We start from the raw sequence: 21,158 nt of genomic DNA, 5'->3' as shown, positions 1-21,158 counted from the left end.
AAGTGCAGGGTGCATGTAGGGGCTCAGGGAGGGCAAAACAACGGCCTCCAGAACCTAGGCAGGCTGTTTTTGCCCTCCCGGAGGCTCAAGAAAAACCTCCGGAGCCCGGGGAGGGCAAAAATGCCCTCCTGCCGTGGTGCAGGAGGCCGAGTAGGTCACCCCCACCATAGCCACGCCTACCCAAGGCAGAGAACCCCTTGTTAAAGTTTTTGAAGCCCATCCCTGCTTGGAACCCCGACAGAAAGTGAGCTCACCTTCCTGGTTTGGTTGGCATTTGCAATTCCCACTTTCTAACGACATGCCGTATTTTCCAGAAAAACAATGCCTACCTCCCTCTCTCTGAATAATATGATTCAGATGAACTATCTGCAGGATAAATTCCAGATCCTGGTCTTGGTATCCTTTTTCATGCATGTCATCCACTGAATCGGGATAGATGACTTGATCCCGTAGCGTCCCCAGGGACATGTAAGGCCTGAAAAGAAATTAAAAAAAAAAAAAGATAATTGGATTTGCCCCCTTGCCTTGTGTGAAAGTCCCATCTCAACCCTGCTATTTCAGGCTGCTGTTCTCCGAGCAGAATATATAATGCTTTAAATACCACGTTTCTAAATGCTGTAATTATTTGAGGACGGTTGTTTTCCTAAACGTGCTGGAAAAAAACAATGCACTGTTTACAGAAGAAATAATTAGAGTTTATTAGCGGGGATAACTCTGGCTGAAGACTAAAGAATTGATCTCGCGCCTTTGAGTGAAAATTCACACAAAACAGAACATCGTATCGAGTTGGAACTATATCTATGCAAGATGGGCAGCAAACGAGTCTAAAAAAATAAATAAAGACAAATATATTTTTGTCTTCCATTCCAAGCGGATAGAAATGGGTGAATTTTCATGGACTGCTTGAAAGTGTTTCTTTCTTCAAATTCATACTGCCTCTTATTTTTAATAAATATTCCTAGTTATTCCCAAATCTGATCATTTGGATACCTTTTGCCGGGAATTATATTCTGAATGTAGAGATGGGAATATGTTTTAGATATGTTTTGTTGGTTGGTTGGTTTGCTTTACTAGCAATAAGTTAAACTGGTCAATAAATCTAATTACCATATTTTTCGGAGTATAAGACGCTCCAGAGTATAAGACGCACCTTAGTTTTGGGGGATGGAAATAAGAAAAAAAAAATTCTGCCTCTGCCTACCAGCATCCATCGATATTCATCTGGCTAGCATCCTATCAGTGTGTGAGACTGTTTGGAAACTGAAACAATATTTGCTGTGTGAGCAACAAGGAAGGAGACAGCAAGGAGCCTGGGTGTGGCTTAGCTCTGCAGCTCTGATTGCTGAGCTCTAAACTAGTCTGCTGCTCAAAACTAAAACTGAAACTCCTCTCCTCTGCTTGTGTTTTGCTTGTATTTGGTACCACATTGGAAAACCTGCTTTTGGTACTATATATTTACTTCATGTAAATATATAGTACATAGTATTTGCTGTGTGAGCAACAAGGAAGGAGACAGCAAGGAGCCTGGGTGTGGCTTAGCTCTGCAGCTCTGACTCTGTGCTGAGCTCTAAACTAGTCTGCTGCTCAAAACTAAAACTGAAACTCCTCTCCTCTGCTTGTGTTTTGCTTGTATTTGCTACCAAGCTGGAAAACCTGCTTTTGGTACTAGATATTTACTTCATGTGTTATATTATATATATAAAGAGAAGTTATTGAATCCTGCTGAATCAGTTACTTGTGTGTGCTTTCTGGATGTGATTGCTACTGCAAACTCTGACACGTCCTTGCAGCAAATAGCAAACAGCCAGGTCAGCTTCAGCACATTATTGCAGCCTGATTCAGCACCAGCAGCTGATTGGCAGGTGAAATACCTCCATCAGCTGTTCCAGACTGCAGGGATTGCCACAGACCATCGCCGCCTCTGTGCCTCATGTTTTTGGTTACATTTGGTGTATAAGACGCACCCAAATTTTCACCCTCTTTGGGGGTGGGGGGAGTGTGTCTTATACTCTGAAAAATATGGTAGACAGCAAAAATTCTCAAAGGTTGCCTCTCATTTGCCTAGCCAATAGTAATCCTGACAAGTTTTACTTTCCTGATTCCATTCTGACAATCAGGGGAATATCTGTGGGAGGGAAAGGGTGGGTGGAATAAAAATGTTCAATCCGCCATTAAAATTTTACTCCATTTTTTTATTGCGAGCATGAAAAAACAGACAGGGCTTCCATTGCACCCTTGCAGTAACTCTCTTTGTTAAATCGTTGAGAACGGTCTCCTTGAAAAACGTAGAAAAATTATCCCCCGCAGAAGAGAACACAGGTAGTCCTCGACTTACCACCACAACGGAGCCCAAGATTTGTGTTGCTAAACGAGATCGTGGCTAAGTGGATTTCGTCCCATTTTATGACCTTTCTTGTCGCAGTTGTGAAGTGTAATCACTGCTGTTGTTAAGTCAGTCACACGGCTGTTAAGTGAGTCCTAATTCCCCATTGACTTTGCTCATCAGAAGGCGGCAAAACGGGATTGCATGACTCCGGGTCACTGTGACCATCATAATATGAGTCAGTTGCCGAGTGTCCGAATTTTGATCATGTGACCATGAGGATGCTGCAACGGTCATAAGTGTGAAAAAGAGTCATAAGTCGCTTTTTTTCAGTGCTGTTTTAACTTTGAATGGTCATTAAATGAACTGTTGTAAGACGAGGATTACCTGTACCTCCTCGCCAGCAATCAACATCCAGATGAGCAGGGATGAACACCAAGATTAACACTAGACCCACAATCGAACAGTAAACAATACCCCAATCAAGGAACTACCAACTCAAACAAACAAGCTAACTGTTGTGGTCCACCAGCAGCCTGAGGAGCTGGCAGCGGAGTCGGACAGTGAGGAGGCTGGGGAGGAACATGGGCCAGTCCTGGAGTCTGGGGAAGGCTCGGATGAGGGCTCTGCGTCGGAGGCAGAGAAAGGGCCATCTGGGAGGTACGTGCTGCCTCCGGAGCCTCCAGAGTCAGACCTCAGCGAGGCAGAGGAACAGGGGAAGCCTGTTCCCAATGCGCACACGCCAGAAGGCAAGAACTGTTAAAACAAAAGGGACGACTCGGGAGTAAGGCCTGGAGATGATTGGCCCCTCCCATAAGGCTTAAAAAGGGGCAAAGGCACGTGGGCCCTTTGCAGGAAAGCAATGTTGTTAATTCTGTTCCCAGTCGGCATCTCTGTTTGATTCTGGACTCCGTGTGGCTTTGCCAAGTAGGTCTTCGGCAGCGTGTCAAGGGAGATAAAGGTGGGTGATTATCCTGAAGGATTTCTCCCGAAGGACTTTTTGCAACTAATTGGGACTCAGCTGTGAATGAACATAATTCACAGCTGTTGCAATAAAAGAAGTTTTTGGGACTACTTGTGTGTTTTAATGACTCAGGAAGCTAAGGTCCCATCACTAACAATAAACAATAGCCTAATAAAGGAATCACCAAAGGTTCTCCCACCAATACTGACAGAGAAAGCCACTTATATATAAAATGAGAGCAAACCCCACTCCCTACTAGTACTGATGATGTTACCTAGTAAGGTCAAGAAATGTCTGCAAGAAAACAACCTCAAAGAACACTAAGGACCACACAAACACATCCATGTCTACTCTGTTACAAATTTGATGAAGAATTTGAATAAGTCATTTCTATATAACTCTTGATTTGTCTAGGGCAGAGACTAGGATATTCAGCTGGTTCGGACCGGTTCAGGCAAACCGGTAGTAGCGACCTGCAGGTGGGCCCCTCCCCCACCCACCCGCCTGGGTCCGCCCACCCGCCTGGGCGCAATCTCATCCTATATTGCTGTGTTTTTGACGTCGCATCAGAGGTGGATTTCAGCAGGTTCCGACCAGTTCTGGAGAACCCGTAGCGGAAATTTTGAGTAGTTCGGAGAACCGGTAGTAAAAATTCTGATTGGCCCTGCCCCCATCTATTCTCTGCCTCCCAAGTCCCAGCTGATTGGGAGGAAATGGGGATTTTGCAGTCACCTTCCCCTGGAGTGGGGAGGGAATGGAGATTTTACAGTATCCTTTCCCTGCCACGCCCACTAAGCCATGCCCAACAAGCCACGCCACGCCCACCAAACCACACCCACAGAACCGGTAGTAAAAATATTTGAAACCCACCAATGCACCGCATGCATGTGTGGATGGCTCACGCAAGCGAATTGCCGTGTTTTGTGACGCCGCACGCAAGCGAGCAAAGCGTGTATGTGGGCACGCTCACATTTCCAGTGCTGGGCGAACAGGCGGTAACAGTATATGAAGCCCACGTCTGGTTTAGCGCATTTAAAAAAAAGCAAACCTGGAATTATTAAATAGCGAATCTCCTTGGTGATTCTAAGCATGTCACATTAATGTGCAAAAGCCGTCCGGCATAAAATTACTGGAATTCACTGTTAATGTTCTTGCAGGGAGGATTAAAGCCTCAATCTTGACCTAGATTCTAATAAAAGCAAATATGAACAGCTGATAAAATGGGCATTACTAATTTAAATGTATCAACGGGATTTATAACCATCACAGGTTACTCCTTGACTTACAGCAGTTTATTTAGCGACCATTCGAGTTACGACGGCACTGGAAAAAAGTGACTTATGACTGTTTTTCACACTTACGACCGTTGCAGCATCGTCAGGGTCACATGATCAAAAATTCGGACGCTTGGCAACTGTCTCATATTTATGACGATTCGGAGCGTCCTGGGGTCATGTGATTATCTTTTGTGACCTTCTGACGAGCTGGGGGAAGCCAGATTCACTTAACAACCGGGTTACTCATTCAACAACTGCAGTGTTTCGCTTAACAAGTGAGGCAAGAAAGGTCACAAAAATGGGACAAAATTCACTTAACAGCTGTCTCGCTTGGCAACCTAAATTTTGGGCTCCATTGTGGTCGTAAGTCGAGGGCTACCTGTGTTCCATAGAGGTGGAATATGTCTTTGGTACTATCTACTGTCCAAGTTTCATTTAAGTCTCCACCTTCATTTTTTATTATTATTATTATTTATTTCTATTTAGAATTTTATACGCAGTGAGAGTCAAATCTAAAGAAAAAGATAGAAATAAAGAAGGAAAATAAATAAGCAAGAGAAAGGAAAATGATGAAATATGTTTTCCTGTTTTCTCTACAATAGTTACAATATCCTCCGTCTCTCGTAGATTTATATAAAGGTAAAGGTGAAGGTTCCCCTCGCTATGTGCTAGTCGTTCCGGACTCTAGGGGGCGGTGCTCATCTCCGTTTCAAAGCCAAAGAGCCAGCGCTGTCCGAAGACGTCTCCGTGGTCATGTGGCCGGCATGACTCAACGCCAAAGGCGCACGGAACGCTGTTCCCTTCCCACCAAAGGTGGTCCCTGTTTTTCTACTTGCATTTTTGACCTGCTTTCGAACTGCTAGGTTGGCAGAAGCTGGGACAAGGAACGGGAGCTCACTCCATTACGCGGCACTCGGGATTCGAACCGCTGAACTGCCGACCTTTCGATCGACAAGGTCAGCGTCTTAGCCACTCAGCCACCGCACCCCTTTATATTTATATAAATATTTATATATAAATATTTATATTATATTCATATTTATATAAATATCATATAACTATTTATATTTATTTATATAAATCCCTTCAAACCTTCACTTAGTCCATATATATTTTTAATCCTCAAACCCATAAATCGTATTTTACGCACACACAGCCACTACTAATGGTTCTTTATTTTTAAGTGATATGCTATTTTCTCCGCTGAAATTAGCTCAAGAGTATTCCAGGCCAAGCTATATTTTCCACAATTCTTTTAAGGTATAAATAATTGAAACGGGCTTCAAATAACGGTCAGTGAGCCTCTCTGTCCAGCACCCAGCAGGGTCTCTTAAATATTTCAAAGAGCTCCGTTACTACAACTAAGTTTAATTAGCTTACACCCATTAGCACAGCTTACCCAGTGCAGAGTTTAGTGGGTTGTTGTTGTTTTTTTGCATAAGCAGGAGGTTATAATTAGAAGTCATCCTGCTGACACAGGAAGAAAAAAAAAATGACCAACAATTGTTCCGAAAAGTGCAGAAATATTCACTCTGGGGAGGCTCTGTGGCCAGTTCCAGGTGGTCTTGGTGGGGTGGAGGGGTGGAGAAGTCTAGCCTAGGCCCTGTGGTGTTGTAGGGTACCTCCATCACCCCACCAATATCACCTGGAACTGGCCAGAGTCTCCAAGGTCTCTTCCAACTCTGTTATTCTGCTATTCTTTGGATGGATGGATGGGTGGATGGGTGGATGGGTGGGGTGGTGGAGGGATAGAGGGATGGGTGGGTGGTGGGTGGTGGAGGATGGATGGGTTGGTAGGTGGGTAGATGGATGAATGGATGGGTGAGTGGATGGATAGGTGGGTGGTGGATGGATGGATGGATGGATGGATGGATTGGGGTGGTGGATGGATGGATGGTGGGTGGTGGATGGATGGAGGGATGGATGGATGGACAGGTGGGTGGTGGAGGGATAGATGGATGGATGGATAGATGGATGGATAGGTGGGTGGTGGATGGATGGAGGGATGGATGGATGGATGGACAGGTGGGTGGTGGATGGAGGGATGGATGGATGGATAGATGGATGGATAGGTGGGTGGTGGATGGATGGATGGATGGATGGATTGGGGTGGTGGATGGATGGATGGATGGATGGTGGGTGGTGGATGGATGGAGGGATGGATGGATGGACAGGTGGGTGGTGGAGGGATAGAGGGATGGGTGGGTGGTGGAGGATGGATGGGTGGATGGATGGATTGGTAGGTGGGTGGATGGATGGATGGATGGGTGGGGTGGTGGAGGGATAGAGGGATGGGTGGGCGGTGGGTAGTGGAGGATGGATGGGTGGATGGGTTGGTAGGTGGGTGGATGGATGGATGGATGGATAGGTGGGTGGTGGAGGGATAGAGGGATGGGTGGGTGGTGGAGGATGGATGGTGGGTGATGGATGGATCGATGGGTGAGTGGATGGATAGGTGGATGGATGGATCGATGGATGGATGGATGGATAGGTGGGTGGTGGAGGGATGGAGGGATGGGTGGATGGATGGTGGGTGGGTGGTGGTGGTGGATGGATGGATGGATAGATTGGGGTGGTGGATGGATGGATGGATGGATGGATAGATGGATGGATGGATGGTGGGTGGTGGATGGATGGATGGATCCATAGAGCCTCTCTAGGAGTCTGGGGAGGGCAAAAACGGTCTTCCCCACCCCCCAAGGGCCCTCCGGAAGCCAAAAGCGGCCCGTTTGCCAACTTTCGGTGGGGAAGGCCGTTTTCACCCTCCCCAGACTCCTAGAGAGGCTCAAGACAGCAAAAAACGGGCCTTCCAGTCCCACCAGAATTTGGCAAATGGGCCGTTTCTGGCCTCTGGGGGGGAGAGGCCGTTTTCGCCCTCCCCAGACTCCTAGAGAGGCTCTGGAGACTGGGGACAGCAAAAAACAGGCCTTCCCCCCCCCCAAAGGCCCTCCGGAGGCAAGAAACAGCCTGTTTTCCTATTTCTGGTGGGCCCAGAAGCCCTGAAAATTAGCTGGCTGGCGCGCGCATGCGCTCCAGAGCTGAGCTCGCGTACCTACTGATATGGCACGCGAGTGCCATAGGTTCGCCATCACTGCCTTATACCGTTCCAGACAAATGGCTGTCCAATCTCTACTTAAATACCTCCAGTAGTCAGTCAGAAATTACTGATAGTCAGAATAACAGAGTGATGGAGTATCCACTACTTCTTCTTTTTTTTAAATTATTTTTTTATTAATTACATTTCTTAGTGCTTAATACACATTTTTCCTGGGTATTTAATTTGCTTAACAATACATATTACGTTCTTCATCTCCACCACTCCTTTTTTCCAACCGCTGATCAAATAGATTCCATGTTTGGTAGCATTTTGTATCTTCTTTCTCTTTCATTTTTAATGGCAGAGTACCCACCACTTCTGAAGCCATTCCACTGATTAATTGCTCCCACAACCAGGAATTTCCCCTTAATTCTTGGCTGAATCTCTCTTTAATGATATTCCACCCATTGCTTCTTGTCCTGCCTTCCAGTGGTTTGGAGAATAGGTCAACCCTCTCTTCTCTTCCCCTTAAGAGTAGTGGCCAAAATTGTCGAAACCTTTTGAGAAAAGTGTATTTTTGAGGTTTGATGGCTAATAACACCACTTTTCTTGGAGTTTCAAGATAATCCTATTCCACTGCTGGAATGGCCTGGGAATAGCCCAGAATTTCTTAACCCAATTGAAAAATCTATGGAGCCAACTAAAGAAACTTGGCAGTCAGAAACGACCCAGCAATAAAACCCAGTTAATAGAAACCATCATTCAATCTTGGTTTCACATTATAACAGAACTAAAAGACTTGGTTCACTCCATGGGAAGACATCCTAAGGCCGTAATTCATGCTAAAGATTGCCCAACTAAGCATTAACTGACATGGGGATCATTTTTGTATGTCTCGCTTTTTCTATGGGGATCATTTTTGTATATCTCATTTTTCCTATGTGTTTCACTTTTATTCTTTATACTATCTGGAATGAGCTCCCCCCGGAGATATGGAGGATCCCGGATCTGCGCACCTTCCGTCGCGCTCTCAAGACTTTTTTATTCCATCAAGCCGGCTTGGCCTAAATCTTTCCCCTTTAAAATGTAAATTTTAATTCGTTTTTAAAATTATTGGGTGTTTTAAATTTGTCTCGGCCAAACTGTTTAATTCGGTTTTATTCTGTTTTTAAATTTTGTATTTATGTGTTTTATTCTGTGGCTGTTCACCACCCTGAGTCCTTCGGGAGTAGGGCGGTATACAAATCCAATAAATGAAAATGAAATGAAATGAAATACTGTAACTGCTATTCTAATAGCAAATCCTTCATAAAAGTTTTTGCATCACATTCTTGATTAAATTATCTTTCCACTGATATATAATTTTATGGTACTACTCCAAAAAAAAAAAGTCGCGTTATTAGCTAGTTTTAGAAAATACACTTTTCCCAAATGGTTTCCATAATTTTGGCCACTACTGTAAATACTGGATGTCTATCAGATCATTCTTTCTCCTTGCTAGCCTAGACATACCGAGTTCCCTCAATTGTTCATCGTATGGTTTAGCCCGTAGACCCTTTCTTGTGAACCAGATTTGTAAGAAACAAAACTTCCAAACCTTTGTGGTATGTAGAACATGTGCTGAGGAGGTGGTTTGTACAGAACCCCTTCATAGACGGGCCACAAACCACTCAAAATCCTAAACAGGGAGCTCTTCCCACAACCATTGGGGCCGGCAATGAGGAGATGCATGCCTTCCTCAACCTGTAAAGTGGAGTAAGAGACACAATCACTTTGGAGAGAGCAGATATTTTCACCTGGCTTCTGATAGCAACAGCATTTAAGACTTATATCCCGCTTCACAGTTCTTTTACAGCCCCTCTCTAAGCGGTGTACAGAGTCAGCCTCTTGCCCCCCCAACAATCTGGGTCCTCATTTGACCGACCTCGGAAGGATGGAAGGCTGAGTCCACCTTGACCGGGACAGAATCGAACTCCTGGCGGTAGGGAGAATCAGCCTGCAGTGCATCATTCTAACCACTGCGCCACCCGGAAGAAGAATGAGAAAGGGAATAAGAGAGGAAGGAAGGAAGGAAGGATGAGCCGGTCAGGATCGAACTCCAGACTATGGGCAGAGTTAGCCTGCAATACAGCATTCTCACCACTGTGCCACCAGGAAGGATAATGAGAAAGGAATAAGAGAGGGAGGGAGGGAGGGAGGGAGGGAGGGAGGGAGGGAGGGAGGGAGGGAGGAAGGAAGGAAGGAAGGAAGGAAGGAAGGAAGGAAGGAAGGAAGGAAGGAAGGAAGGAAGGGCAATAGCAATAGCACTTAGATTTATATACCGCTCCATCGTGCTTTTCAGCCCTCTGTGAGCAGTTTACAGAGTCAACCTATTGCCCACAACAATCTCAGTCCTCATTTTACCAACCTTGGAAGGATGGAAGGCTGAGTCAACCTTGAGCCGGTCAGGATTGAACTCCTGACTGTAGGAATGCAGAGTTAGCCAGCAATACTGCATTCTAACCACTGTGTCCCCCGGGCTCCTTTTTATCATGATGATTGACACCATCCATTACGTTCTCCCCACACCCCCGAACATGCCGATTCAATGACTAAGAATTCACCCTAAAATTTGGTTAGTTGTATGTCCCTGTTCCCAGTCTGGATCCTTAGTTTGCGTAAGAAGTTCAAGCACAACAGAAGCGTAATGAAGCCACGAATTCTTTCCAATCATAACTTTCACAAAACTTGTCAACAGTTACTGTATTTTTCGGAGTATAAGACGCTCCGGACTATAAGACGCACCTTATCTTTTTTGGGGAGGAAAACAAGAAAAAGAAATCTGCCTTTGTCTCTGCCTCCCAGCAATTTTGCCTCATTGCAGCAAACAGCAAAGAGCCTGCTTTACTTTCATTTTCGTTTTCAGCATAGCTTGATTAGCATAAGAAAAAAAAATCTGCTTCCAGGAATTTACCTCCTTGCAGCAAGCAGCAGAGGCTCCCGCAAAACAGCTGAGAGTCGGGAGACTGATCCAATCAACTTGTGCTAATTAGGCTGTGCTGAAGCTGAAACGAGCTGTTTCTTCTCGCTGCTTGCTGCAAGGAGGTAACTGCTGGGAGGCAGAGGCCAAAGGGTGGGGGCCATTGGGTGGGCGGGGCTACATTCGGTGTATAAGACGCACCTAAATTTTCACCCCCTTTTAGGGGGGGGAAAGGTGCATCTTATACTCCGGAAAATACGGTAATCGTCTGCAATGCATCCCTAATGGTACCCAATTCTACTTCGACATCAGTTATGGATATCAGCTTATACATAAATATCAACCTCTAAGCTATTCTTGCCTGTCGAAACATAAATTAAGATGCAGGACTGTGCATTACAGTCTGCATCTTGTTATTGCTTCCTATTTTACTTGCAAACAAATCCATTTATTTTTTTAAAAAAAAAAAACAGGCGCGTGTCCCAGGGGGTGGGGTGTCACGTGATCCCCTTTTGTGGCACTCTGACAAGTCAAGGGGGAACCCGGATTCGCCTAACAACCATGTTACTAATTTAACAAAGGCGACGATTCACTTAACGAGAAAAGTGGCAAGAAAAGCCGTAAAACGGGGCAAAACTCAACTCAACCAATGTTTCATTTAGCAACCTAAACTTTCGGGGGTCGTAACTCGAGGACTACCTGTACACATTTCTGCCTCTGCCGTCCAGCTGCTATGCCTACCTTGCTTGATCTCCCCATTTTCCATATGCTTGTCCAAGTATTTAACATATGGTACATGAACTCTGTGCTCGTTTTGTGCTAAATGTGATGACAACAATCAGAAGATTCCTGCATAGCATCTTACTTTGAAGTTTAGCTTGGAAACCACCACATCTCCATTGGGGGTAATTATAGGGACATTTTCACAGATAATCCCATGATCAATATCTATTACTTTTCCTATAAGTAAAAAAAAAAAAAAAAAAGACAAAAAGCACAAGGTGTGTTAATTAGAGCAAGCAGACACACAAACACACAGAGAAAATTATTGGTTTCTGAAAGGCTGTTTTGCAAACAGACCTTTGTTGCCTGGTGAGTTGTTTTGTTTTTTTTTAATTTGACTTATATGCCGCCCTTCTCCGGAGACTCAGGGCGGCTTACAATGTGCTCAGCAATAGCCTTCATCCTTTTGTATATTTATACAAAGTCAGCTTATTGCCCCCACAAACTGGGTCCTCAATTTACCTACCTTAGAAAGGATGGAAGGCTGAGTCAACCTTGAGCCTTGGCGAGATTCGAACCTGCAGTAATCGCAGGCAGCTGGTCTTAATAACCAGCTTAATAACAGGGTGCCTTAGACCACTGTACTACCAAGGCTCTTTCACATGAAAATGCTTTCCTAAATTCTAGATGGGATTAGGAAAGAGATTGGACTTTGTTTCTTAGGCTTCCATTACGTTAAGAATTTGCACCGGGCTGGCTTGATCCCACAGTTTTTGGTTAAATTTAATTGATTTTAATTGGGTTGTTTTAAATTGTGGCCAAAAAATATTTAATTATTTTTAAACTGTTTTTAAATTTTGTATGTTCTGTTTTATTCTGGCTGTTCACCGCCTTGAGTCCTGCTGGAGAAGGGCGGTATACAAATTAAAACAAACAAACAAACAAATAAATAAATAAATCATAGACCGAGAATTTTTCTTTTTCTTTTAAAGACCTTGTAATCCCTTGCGTCGGGGTGGAGTCGGGGTGACTGAATGGAGCTGAGCGTTTACTGGATGGATGCCCTTCCTGACACCTATGCCGTGTTCACAGCAGACAATATAACACGTTGCGCCCAGAGAGAGAAATATCTGTCGCTACCTAGGATAGAACTCACAGCCTTTGGACTGTGAGGCGAGAGCGTCACTTCTAGGCCGCCAGGCTGCTCAATCTTAGATGACGCATAATCACTACAAATCTGTTAAATTTGTGTTATGTTTTACTCAACGCTTAAAGAATTGATTCTTGATAAGGCTACACAATACTCCCTATTCAATTTGAAGCATATGCTTCAGAATATAAGCAAATATATTCTGAAGCAATAGATAACCAGTCCAAAATGGCCAATTCTAGAACATCTTCAAGCAGCCAAATCTTTTCCTAGCATCATGTAGGACTTCAAAAGCCAGTGGTATAAACCTGGGAAAAAGACACAGCTTCTTTAAAACATCAGAGACTAGGCTGCGTTCATGCTCCTACATACTAATCTATAGGTAAAAGTTCCCCTCGCACATATGTGCTAGGAGCGGTGCTCATCTCCGTTTCCAAGCCGAAGAGCCAGCTCTGTCCGAAGATGTCTCCGTGGTCATGTGGCCGGCATGACTCAACGCCAAAGGCGCACGGAACGCTGTTCCCTTCCCACCAAAGGTGGTCCCTATTTTTCTACTTGCATTTTTTACCTGCTTTCGAACTGCTAGGTTGGCAGAAGCTGGGACAAGTAACAGGAGCTCACCCCATTACGCGGCACTAGGGATTCGAACTGCTGAACTGCTGATCTTTCAGTCGACAAGCTCAGTGTCTTAGCCACTGAGCTCCCGTGTCCCTTATTAATCTATAACTATATCTATGTCTACAGTATGTTTGTCTGTCTGTCTGTCTGTTTGTCTATCATCTATCTATCTATCTATCTATCTATCTATCTATCTATCTATGTAGGTCTTTGGTTATTCAGGTTTTCTCCCGCGTAAAATTGGAGGTGTCTTGGCAACGTTTCGACGAAGTCTCATTCGTCATCTTCAGGCTGGTGTTTTCGGCTTCGTGCTTCTAGGAGCAATGTGTGTGATCGCAGCTGTTTCTTCCTTTTAACTGCCAGTGGGGGTGTGAACTGATTGGATGGGAGCTTGGCTGTCTATCTATCTATCATCTATCTATCTATCTATCTATCTATCTATCTATCTATCTATCTATCTATCTATCTATCTATCTCATGATTTCCAAAGCCCAACTACTCACTCTAGGGCAAGGTTTCCAATTTTGGCAACTTTAAGACCTATGGACTTCAACTCTCAGAACTCCCCAGCCAGCCGTGCATAACTCACAACCTATGCACACGGGGTATCACACATTAACTGCCTTGCTTAGGAACAGAAATATTGAGTTGTGCGTATGATACAACAATGAATGTACAAAAGGAGGCTAAATTTGCATCACAACAGCACAGCGGTTTTATTTTTATTTATTTTTTATATTTGTCATTTCCATTCTTCCTCCTCTTCTCTCTTCCTGCCCTGCAAATACCTCGGCATGAAGCATATTGATGATCCTGCAAATTGCTGTTTGACATCGATCGTTATGCTTTTAAGTGGCCATCGTGCATTCAAATGGATGGTAGCTGTAGCTCAACATATCCAGTAGGTAAGGGAAAGTCTGCATGGATGTTTATTTGAATCATCCGAACAGCCTGCTTCCTTTTGACTTTTCACTTAAAAGTATATCTTGACTTCATCTTCATACTCTCAAAGCCCAGGGATTGTATTAGAGGCAGGTAGCTAGCATTGAAGCACAGTCCTCACTGCCAGGAAATTTCTCCCTAGTTCTAAGTTGCTTCTCTCCTTGATTAGTTTCCATCCATGGCTTCTTGTCCTATCCTCAGGTGCTTTAGAGAATAGATTGACTTCCTCTTCTTTGGGGCAGCCCCTCAAATATTGGAAGACTACGATCATGTCACCCCTTGTCCTTTTCATTAAACCAGACATACTCTATTCCTGCAACCATTCTTCATAAGTTTTAGCCATTCATTTGTTCATTCATTTATTTTAATGGTGTTGGATGAAAAGACCTTTACTCTACCTTGTTCAATGTTGCCCAAAATTAGCCTAACAGTTGCTCTCTCTAATTTCAGACACTGAAATTAGCCCAGTATCAAAGCCCCATTCAATTGCTATTTACTCATTATGCCTCATTATAATGTAAAAAACACGCTCAATGAATATGCAATTAGGCATTAACAAGATCATGCTAAGAATATTACATTTCATGTAATATGAAAAGAAGGACTAGGGGAGACATGATAGCAGTGTTCCAATATCTCAGGGGCTGCCACAAAGAAGAGGGAGTCAAGCTATTCTCCAAAGCACCTGAGGGTAGAACAAGAAGCAATGGGTGGAAACTAATCAAGGAGAGAAGCAACCTAGAACTAAGGAGAAATTTCCTGACATTAAGACCTGGGCTATTCCCAGGCCATTCCAGCAGTGGAATAGGATTCTCTTGAAACTCCCCCCCAAAAAGTGGTGTTATTAGCCATGAAACCTCAAAAATACACTTTTCCCAAAAGGTTTCCACAATTTTGGCCACTACTGTACCTTTCTGGCTCGGATCCTATTTAAAGCAAAGTCACATTAGACTAAAGAACTTTGCCTGTTAATTTTGCCAATTTTACTGGCTAGTAGTGGTGGCATTAATTAATCCTTTCCTGTTGGATCCACTGCCAGTGACATAGAATTTATCGATTATCCCTTAATAAATTATAAAAGCAGCACAAAGCTAGTAAAAAAAAAAAACCACACATATTTAAGATGATATAAAGCTGTTCCACCATATCGGTGCTGTACTGTACCCAGGTGTCAAATATTAAAAAGAAATCAAGAAAGCAGAAATGCATTGATTACCTTTGATTTCTAAGGGGCCATTAATGCATTGTTTGGCTTTATTCCTTTTCTTGTTGCTGCTTTCCCGTTCTGGAGTAAGGTCTGACATTTTGTAAATGCCTCTCTTTACTTCATCGAAGACTGAAAACATGTTGTAAACACGGGCAGTGTAGCCGGCTAATTCTGCCACCTGCAAAACAACACAACGATCACAATTCAAAGCCATAACGATAAGTGGGACGGATTTGAGCGCTGAAAAGAATGCTGTGCTCATGATCGCAAAGGCTTATGTTGAATTTACATTTTGGTAAATTTTTAATCTGGTTTTTGAGGAAGAACGAGATCGCTGAATCCCGTCCTGATACATCATCAGATATTTTTCTGTTCACAAAAGAAGGTCGCGAAATCCCAAGTTTTAAACTAAAGCAACCTATGGAACAATATTTCCATTAGTTAGATGGCTGAATCGGTAGGCCTTTTTTAAAAAAAAAATCTGACAGGTTCTGGAGAAGAATATCCATTTGAAATTATTCACACACTTTCTTTGGCTGCAGACATGTAGCAGTTAAACTCTGGCTTTACAAAGAAATGTGGAGCTTAATTGGCTGTAGGGAAAAGCAAGAAAGGAACAGGAAATGTAGGAGAACGTTTTGGATCTAATTATATCCGAAGAATTCCCTTTCTATCAGGATTGATTGCTTGTCTCAAGAGGGTAATAAATTCTGCTTGCAGACAAATAATCTTCAGCCTTTCTCTCCAATCGTAGGATTCCTTGAAACGGCAGCAGCGGATTTCTGAGCCGGAGGATCTGATGAAATTACTCCACTGAAGTGTTGTATCTTATGATTTAAGATGAATGTATTTTTATGATGACTATGATCATGATTTATCACTTATAGCTTTGATGTACAATGAGAGTTTATGAACCGAAGACAAATTCCTTGTGTGTCCAAATACACTTGACCAATAAAGAATTCTATTCTATTCTATCCTATCCTATCCTATCCTATCCTATCCTATCCTATCCTATCCTATCCTATCCTATCCTATCCTATCCTATTCTATTCTACTCTATTCTATTCTACTCTACTCTACTCTATTCTGCATTCTACTCTGCATTCTATTCTATTCTATTCTATTCTACTCTACTCTACTCTATTCTATTCTATTCTACTCTACTCTACTCTACTCTACTCTACTCTATTCTGCATTCTACTCTGCATTCTATTCTATTCTATTCTATTCTATTCTATTCTATTCTATGCTATGCTATGCTATGCTATGCTATGCTATGCCATGCCATCTATTCTATTCTATTCTGCATTCTACTCTGTATTCTATTCTATTCTATTCTATTCTATTCTATTCTATTCTATTCTATGCGATGCGATGCGATGCGATGCGATGCAATGCTATGCCATGCCATGCCATCTATTCTATTCTATTCTATTCTATTCTTTCCATGCTATGCTATGCTATACCATTTTTTCTATTCTATTCTATTCTGTTCTGTTCTGTTCTGTTCCGTTCCGTTCCGTTCCGTTCCGTTCCGTTCCGTTCCGTTCCGTTCCATTCCAGTCCAGTCCATTCCATTCCATTCCATTCCATTCTTTCATTCAAAATCCTGCCTGTTGTTTAGAAGCTCAAGGTGGCATGCATATAGCTCCCATAGACGGTGATTGGCCAAAGGTTATCTAGTGAGCTTCCATGGAATGGAATGGAATGGAATGGAATGGGGGGGGGAGGGAGGGAGGGGGAGAGAGAGAGACCCAATTGTAAAAATGTAAATGTTCATGCTCCTACAGGAAATTAAGAAAATATTGTTTGTTTAATTGAGTGGTCATTATATTTATCCTAATTGATCACTGGACGCACCACAATACCAAAAACGTTTGAGAAAGTTTTGCCATGCCTGTTCTCATTTTGCAAATACTGCACAAAAATGCACCCGGAAAACCTGGAGATTGGCCATCTGAACAATTGGACTGGCTTATCTCCACTTAATCCCGATGCTGTGGCACCCAGCTTCAATTGAATGAAGAGCACCATAAGTGATCAGTGAACCTTGCTATCTAGCTTGAGTGCGCACAGGCCTGGCTTTCTGCAGAAAATAGCACCATTTCTTCGGAAGGGATCAGGCTCCCATAAATCATCTCCAATGAAGACTGACCGTTTTCCCTTTGGCAAACTGACCTTAGAAAGAGGAAGCGAGGTCAGCCAATGTCTGGTGATCAGCTTTGAAAGTTTAAGGAGCCATTTTTTTAAAAAATAAAAAAATAAAAATCCTTTTTCAATTCTTCTTACAACCTGCAACTTTTTCTGCAGACTTTCAAATCCTTTGAAATCCAGGCGGTCCTCGACTTAGAACCCCAACGGAGCCCCAAATTTCCGTTGCTAAGTGAAATGTTGGTTGTGAGTTATGTCCAGGGGTGGGATTCAAATAATTTAACAACTGGTTCTCTGCCCTAATGACTGGGTGGGCGTGGCCATGATGGGCGTGGCCAGGGGGTGTGACAGGCAGCGCTCAGCCTCCTGTATCCCCCTGGGAGCAAAAATGGGCCGCGGGGGGAGCGCCGCTCCCTCGTGTACCCCATTTTGGGCCTAGTAGGCCTCCCTGCATTTACCTGGGAGCCAAAATGGGGCACGTGGGGACTCCTGGAAGGGTCGGGGCCAGCCAGAAATTTAACTACCAATTCACCCGAACCGGCCCGAACCGGCCGAATCCACCACTGGTTATGTCCCGTTTTAAAATCTTTCCTGCCATGGTTGTTAAGTGAACGCCGCAGTTGTTCAGTTAGTAACACAGTTGTTAAGTGAGCCTACCTTCCTCATTGACTTTGTTTGTCGGGTCGCAAAAGCTGATCAGATGACCCTGGGGACACTGCAACCGTCAGTGCCAAGCCTCACAAGAAAAGCTAGATTCAGTTAATAACCGTGTTACTGGCTTAACAACTGCAGGGTTTCGCTTAACGGCTGTGGCAAGAAAGGTCATAAAATGGGACTCAACAATTGTTTTGCTTAGCAACAGAAATGTTGTGCTCAATTGTGGTCTTAAATTGAGGACTGCCTCTTCTTGGGACTCCCTGATTTCTATTAGCTTCACATTATTTATCCTTGCTTTATAGCTATATAGGAGCCACTAGTATCCAAACTAGTCACATCAGAGGATCCTAAAAAGACTTTTATTTTCCCCCGAATTTAACTCTAGAATGCATCCAAGCATTGACAGCATAATTTAGGAGTAGTGTGGTGGCCTAGAGGTGGAGTTCTCGCCTCACAATCAGGAGGCTGTGAGTTCAATCCTAGGTAAAGGCAGATATTTCTCTCTCTGGGCACACTGAGAATGTATCTGCTGAACAAAACTCCGCACTGGCGACAGGAAAGGCATCCGGCCAGTAAACAAACTCCACCTTGCAAGGGATTATGGGGTTGTTAAAAGAAGAAGATTGACAACATAATTTAAACTTTGTTCGGTTTTCATTTTCATATAAATTTAAAACAGTTGCCCAGCATACAAACTTTATATTTAGGAGTGTCTTATGATGTTTACAATATATTTCTGCTAATCAAGACTAAGATAATGGAGTACCTCTTTGTAGGAAGACATAATCCGTTCAATGGCATCTGCTCCAGAAACTAATAAATTTCGTGAGGTAGTGAAGGTTTCCGTTCGCTCGCTGACCATGGCTTGTTTCTGGCCATTGTCCAAATCTATCGAAGAGAGAAACAGTCAATGGAAGCAATTGGATCCTGCAACATTATCCTGGGACACGTATATTCGCCTTCCTTCGGAAGCAATATTTTCCGTGTTTTCTTGGAAATATTCTAATACAATAGAAGAAAAAAACATGGCTGGGAGTAGACTCTGGCACTTCAGAATTTCTTTTATAATTATTAATACATTTCTAGTATTTTGAGGACAGAAAAATATTGACATGAATAAGAGGATGAGCCTAGAATTAAGATTCAAACAGGTTAATTAAGCTTACATTTTATGTGGAGATCTGCACCTACAGTTAAGGTTAGATTCCTACGAAGCCTGGTTGAAAAATGACTATTATAGTTCGATTCAAGGGGAGAAGTGGTGCGCTGGCCTAGAGGTGGCGCTCTTGCCTCACAATCAGGAGGCTGTGAGTTCAATCCTAAATCAGGGATGGCTAACCTTTTTGCCATCGTGTGCCAAAAGCGGGAGCATGGTGGGGTCGTGCTCGCGTGTGCCCACACCCATAATTCTATGCGCCCTGCCCGCCACATGCTCCCCTCTGTGCTCTCCCCGCTTTTGGCACGCGATGGCACACTGGCCGGTTTTTCGCCCCCCCCCCAAGGCTCCAGAGGCTTTAGGTCCCACTGGAAGTTGGCAAACGGGCCGTTTCCTGCCTCCAGAGGGCCTCCGGGGGGTGGAGGTGGGAAAGGCCGTTTTCGCCCTCCCCAGGCTCCTAGAAAGGCTCTGGAGCCTGGGGAGAGTGAAAAACGGGCCTTCCCCACCTCCCTGAGGCCCTCCGGAGGCAGGAAACAGCCTGTGTCCCTACTTCCGATGGACCCAGAAGGCCCGAAAATCAGCTGACCTCACGTGCCCACCAATATGGCTCCGCGTGCCACCTATGGCATGCATGCCATAGGTTCGCCATCACGATCCTAGGTAGAGGCAGATAGTTCTCTCTCTGGGCACAATGAGAATATATCTGCTGAACAAAACTCCGCATTGGTGACAGGAAGGGCATGCGGCCATTAAAATGCTCCGCTAGCTCCGTTCAGTTGCCCAGACTCCACCCCGCAAGGGATTATGACGTCTTTAAAAAATGATGATAATGATGATGATTCGATTCAAGGTGGCTTTTCATGTTTAGGGGGCTTCTGACAGTGAGGTGGGCTCTCCATTTTTTGTATTCTGGGGAAAATTTGGGGGCTGGGCAGGGGACCGAATGTACCGCCCTCAGTGTGGAAGGGATGGCCACTCTCGAATTGGCCTTTTTAGTCACACTAGATGCTCTTTTAGGACCTCTTTCCAGAGCACGATACCATAGTCTCTTGAGACCGAAGGATGCCAATGCCAGGTGAAAATAGAAAGTCATGAAATGCATGCTTCAGGGAACATCTGGATGTACTAACTGGTTGCATCTGGGTTTGTGGGCATTCAGGGAAGATCTTGATGTTGGCCTGGTGTTAAAGGCAGTTTATATAGCAATAGCCCTTAGACTGATATACCGCTTCACAGTGTTTTATAGCCCTCTCTAAGCGATATACAGAGTCAGCCTTTTGCCCGCACCAATCTGGGTCCTCATTTTACTGACCTCGGAAGGATGGAAGGCTGAGTCAACCTCGAGCTGGTCAGAATCGAACTGCAGGCGGTGTTTGCCTGCAATACTGTACTTCATTTTAACCAGTGTTTCACCATGATTATTATCATGGTTATTATCTATGAATGGAATGAATGTCCCGTGTCTTACTTTCACAATGGATTATACCACCTGTCCAGTTTAGTGAAAAACAGCTATGCACAATCAGATGTAATTGAATGGGATACACAATATATATCATCCTAATTCAAAAAAAAGGAAAAGTTGGGATTTTTTTTTTTTAAAAAAAAGAAATACTAGGTTAAAAATGGCAAGGCACTTCTAATGTCAGTGTGATTTGCCATATTTTTAGTTCTCAGATTTTTTTTTGACTTCCTGGTCTTGTTCACAATCAACAGGGAAGTTAGGCGAGGGACATGAATTAATCTTACAATAAACAATAATGATCCTTCACTCTTACCAAGATATCAGGTAATAATAATCATCACTGGTTTAAAACTCAACTCGTTTACACAGCAGTAGTATTAAATTTATGGGCATAGTAACTACAGGTAGTCCTCGACTTACAACAGCACTGGGAAAAAAGTGACTTATGATCATTTTTTTACACTTGCAACCGTCCCCGTTGGTCATGTGATCAAAATTTGGACCCTTGGCAACTGGTTCACACTTA

General features: G+C 43.7%; 1 protein-coding gene across 1 annotated transcript in view; it reads right to left on the bottom strand.

Moving 5' to 3' along the window:
- The window catches only part of ABCD2 (ATP binding cassette subfamily D member 2), a 37,258-nt gene that overhangs the window by 9,257 nt on the left and 6,843 nt on the right, over positions 1–21,158 (bottom strand). The window contains exons 3-7 of the mRNA XM_034419077.3: positions 18,778–18,899; positions 15,210–15,378; positions 11,426–11,520; positions 9,199–9,344; positions 330–475 (exon numbers count right to left, since the gene is read on the bottom strand). Of these exons, the coding sequence (XP_034274968.2) occupies positions 330–475; positions 9,199–9,344; positions 11,426–11,520; positions 15,210–15,378; positions 18,778–18,899 (678 nt within the window). The remainder of the gene's footprint in view (positions 1–329; positions 476–9,198; positions 9,345–11,425; positions 11,521–15,209; positions 15,379–18,777; positions 18,900–21,158) is intronic.

Source organism: Pantherophis guttatus, chromosome 7 (assembly GCF_059756535.1).
Source record: "Pantherophis guttatus breed Tessera chromosome 7, ASM5975653v1, whole genome shotgun sequence".
Lineage (NCBI taxonomy): Eukaryota > Metazoa > Chordata > Lepidosauria > Squamata > Colubridae > Pantherophis > Pantherophis guttatus.
The sequence above is the reverse complement of the archived record's forward strand: the minus strand, read 5'-3'. Positions and strand labels throughout refer to the sequence as shown.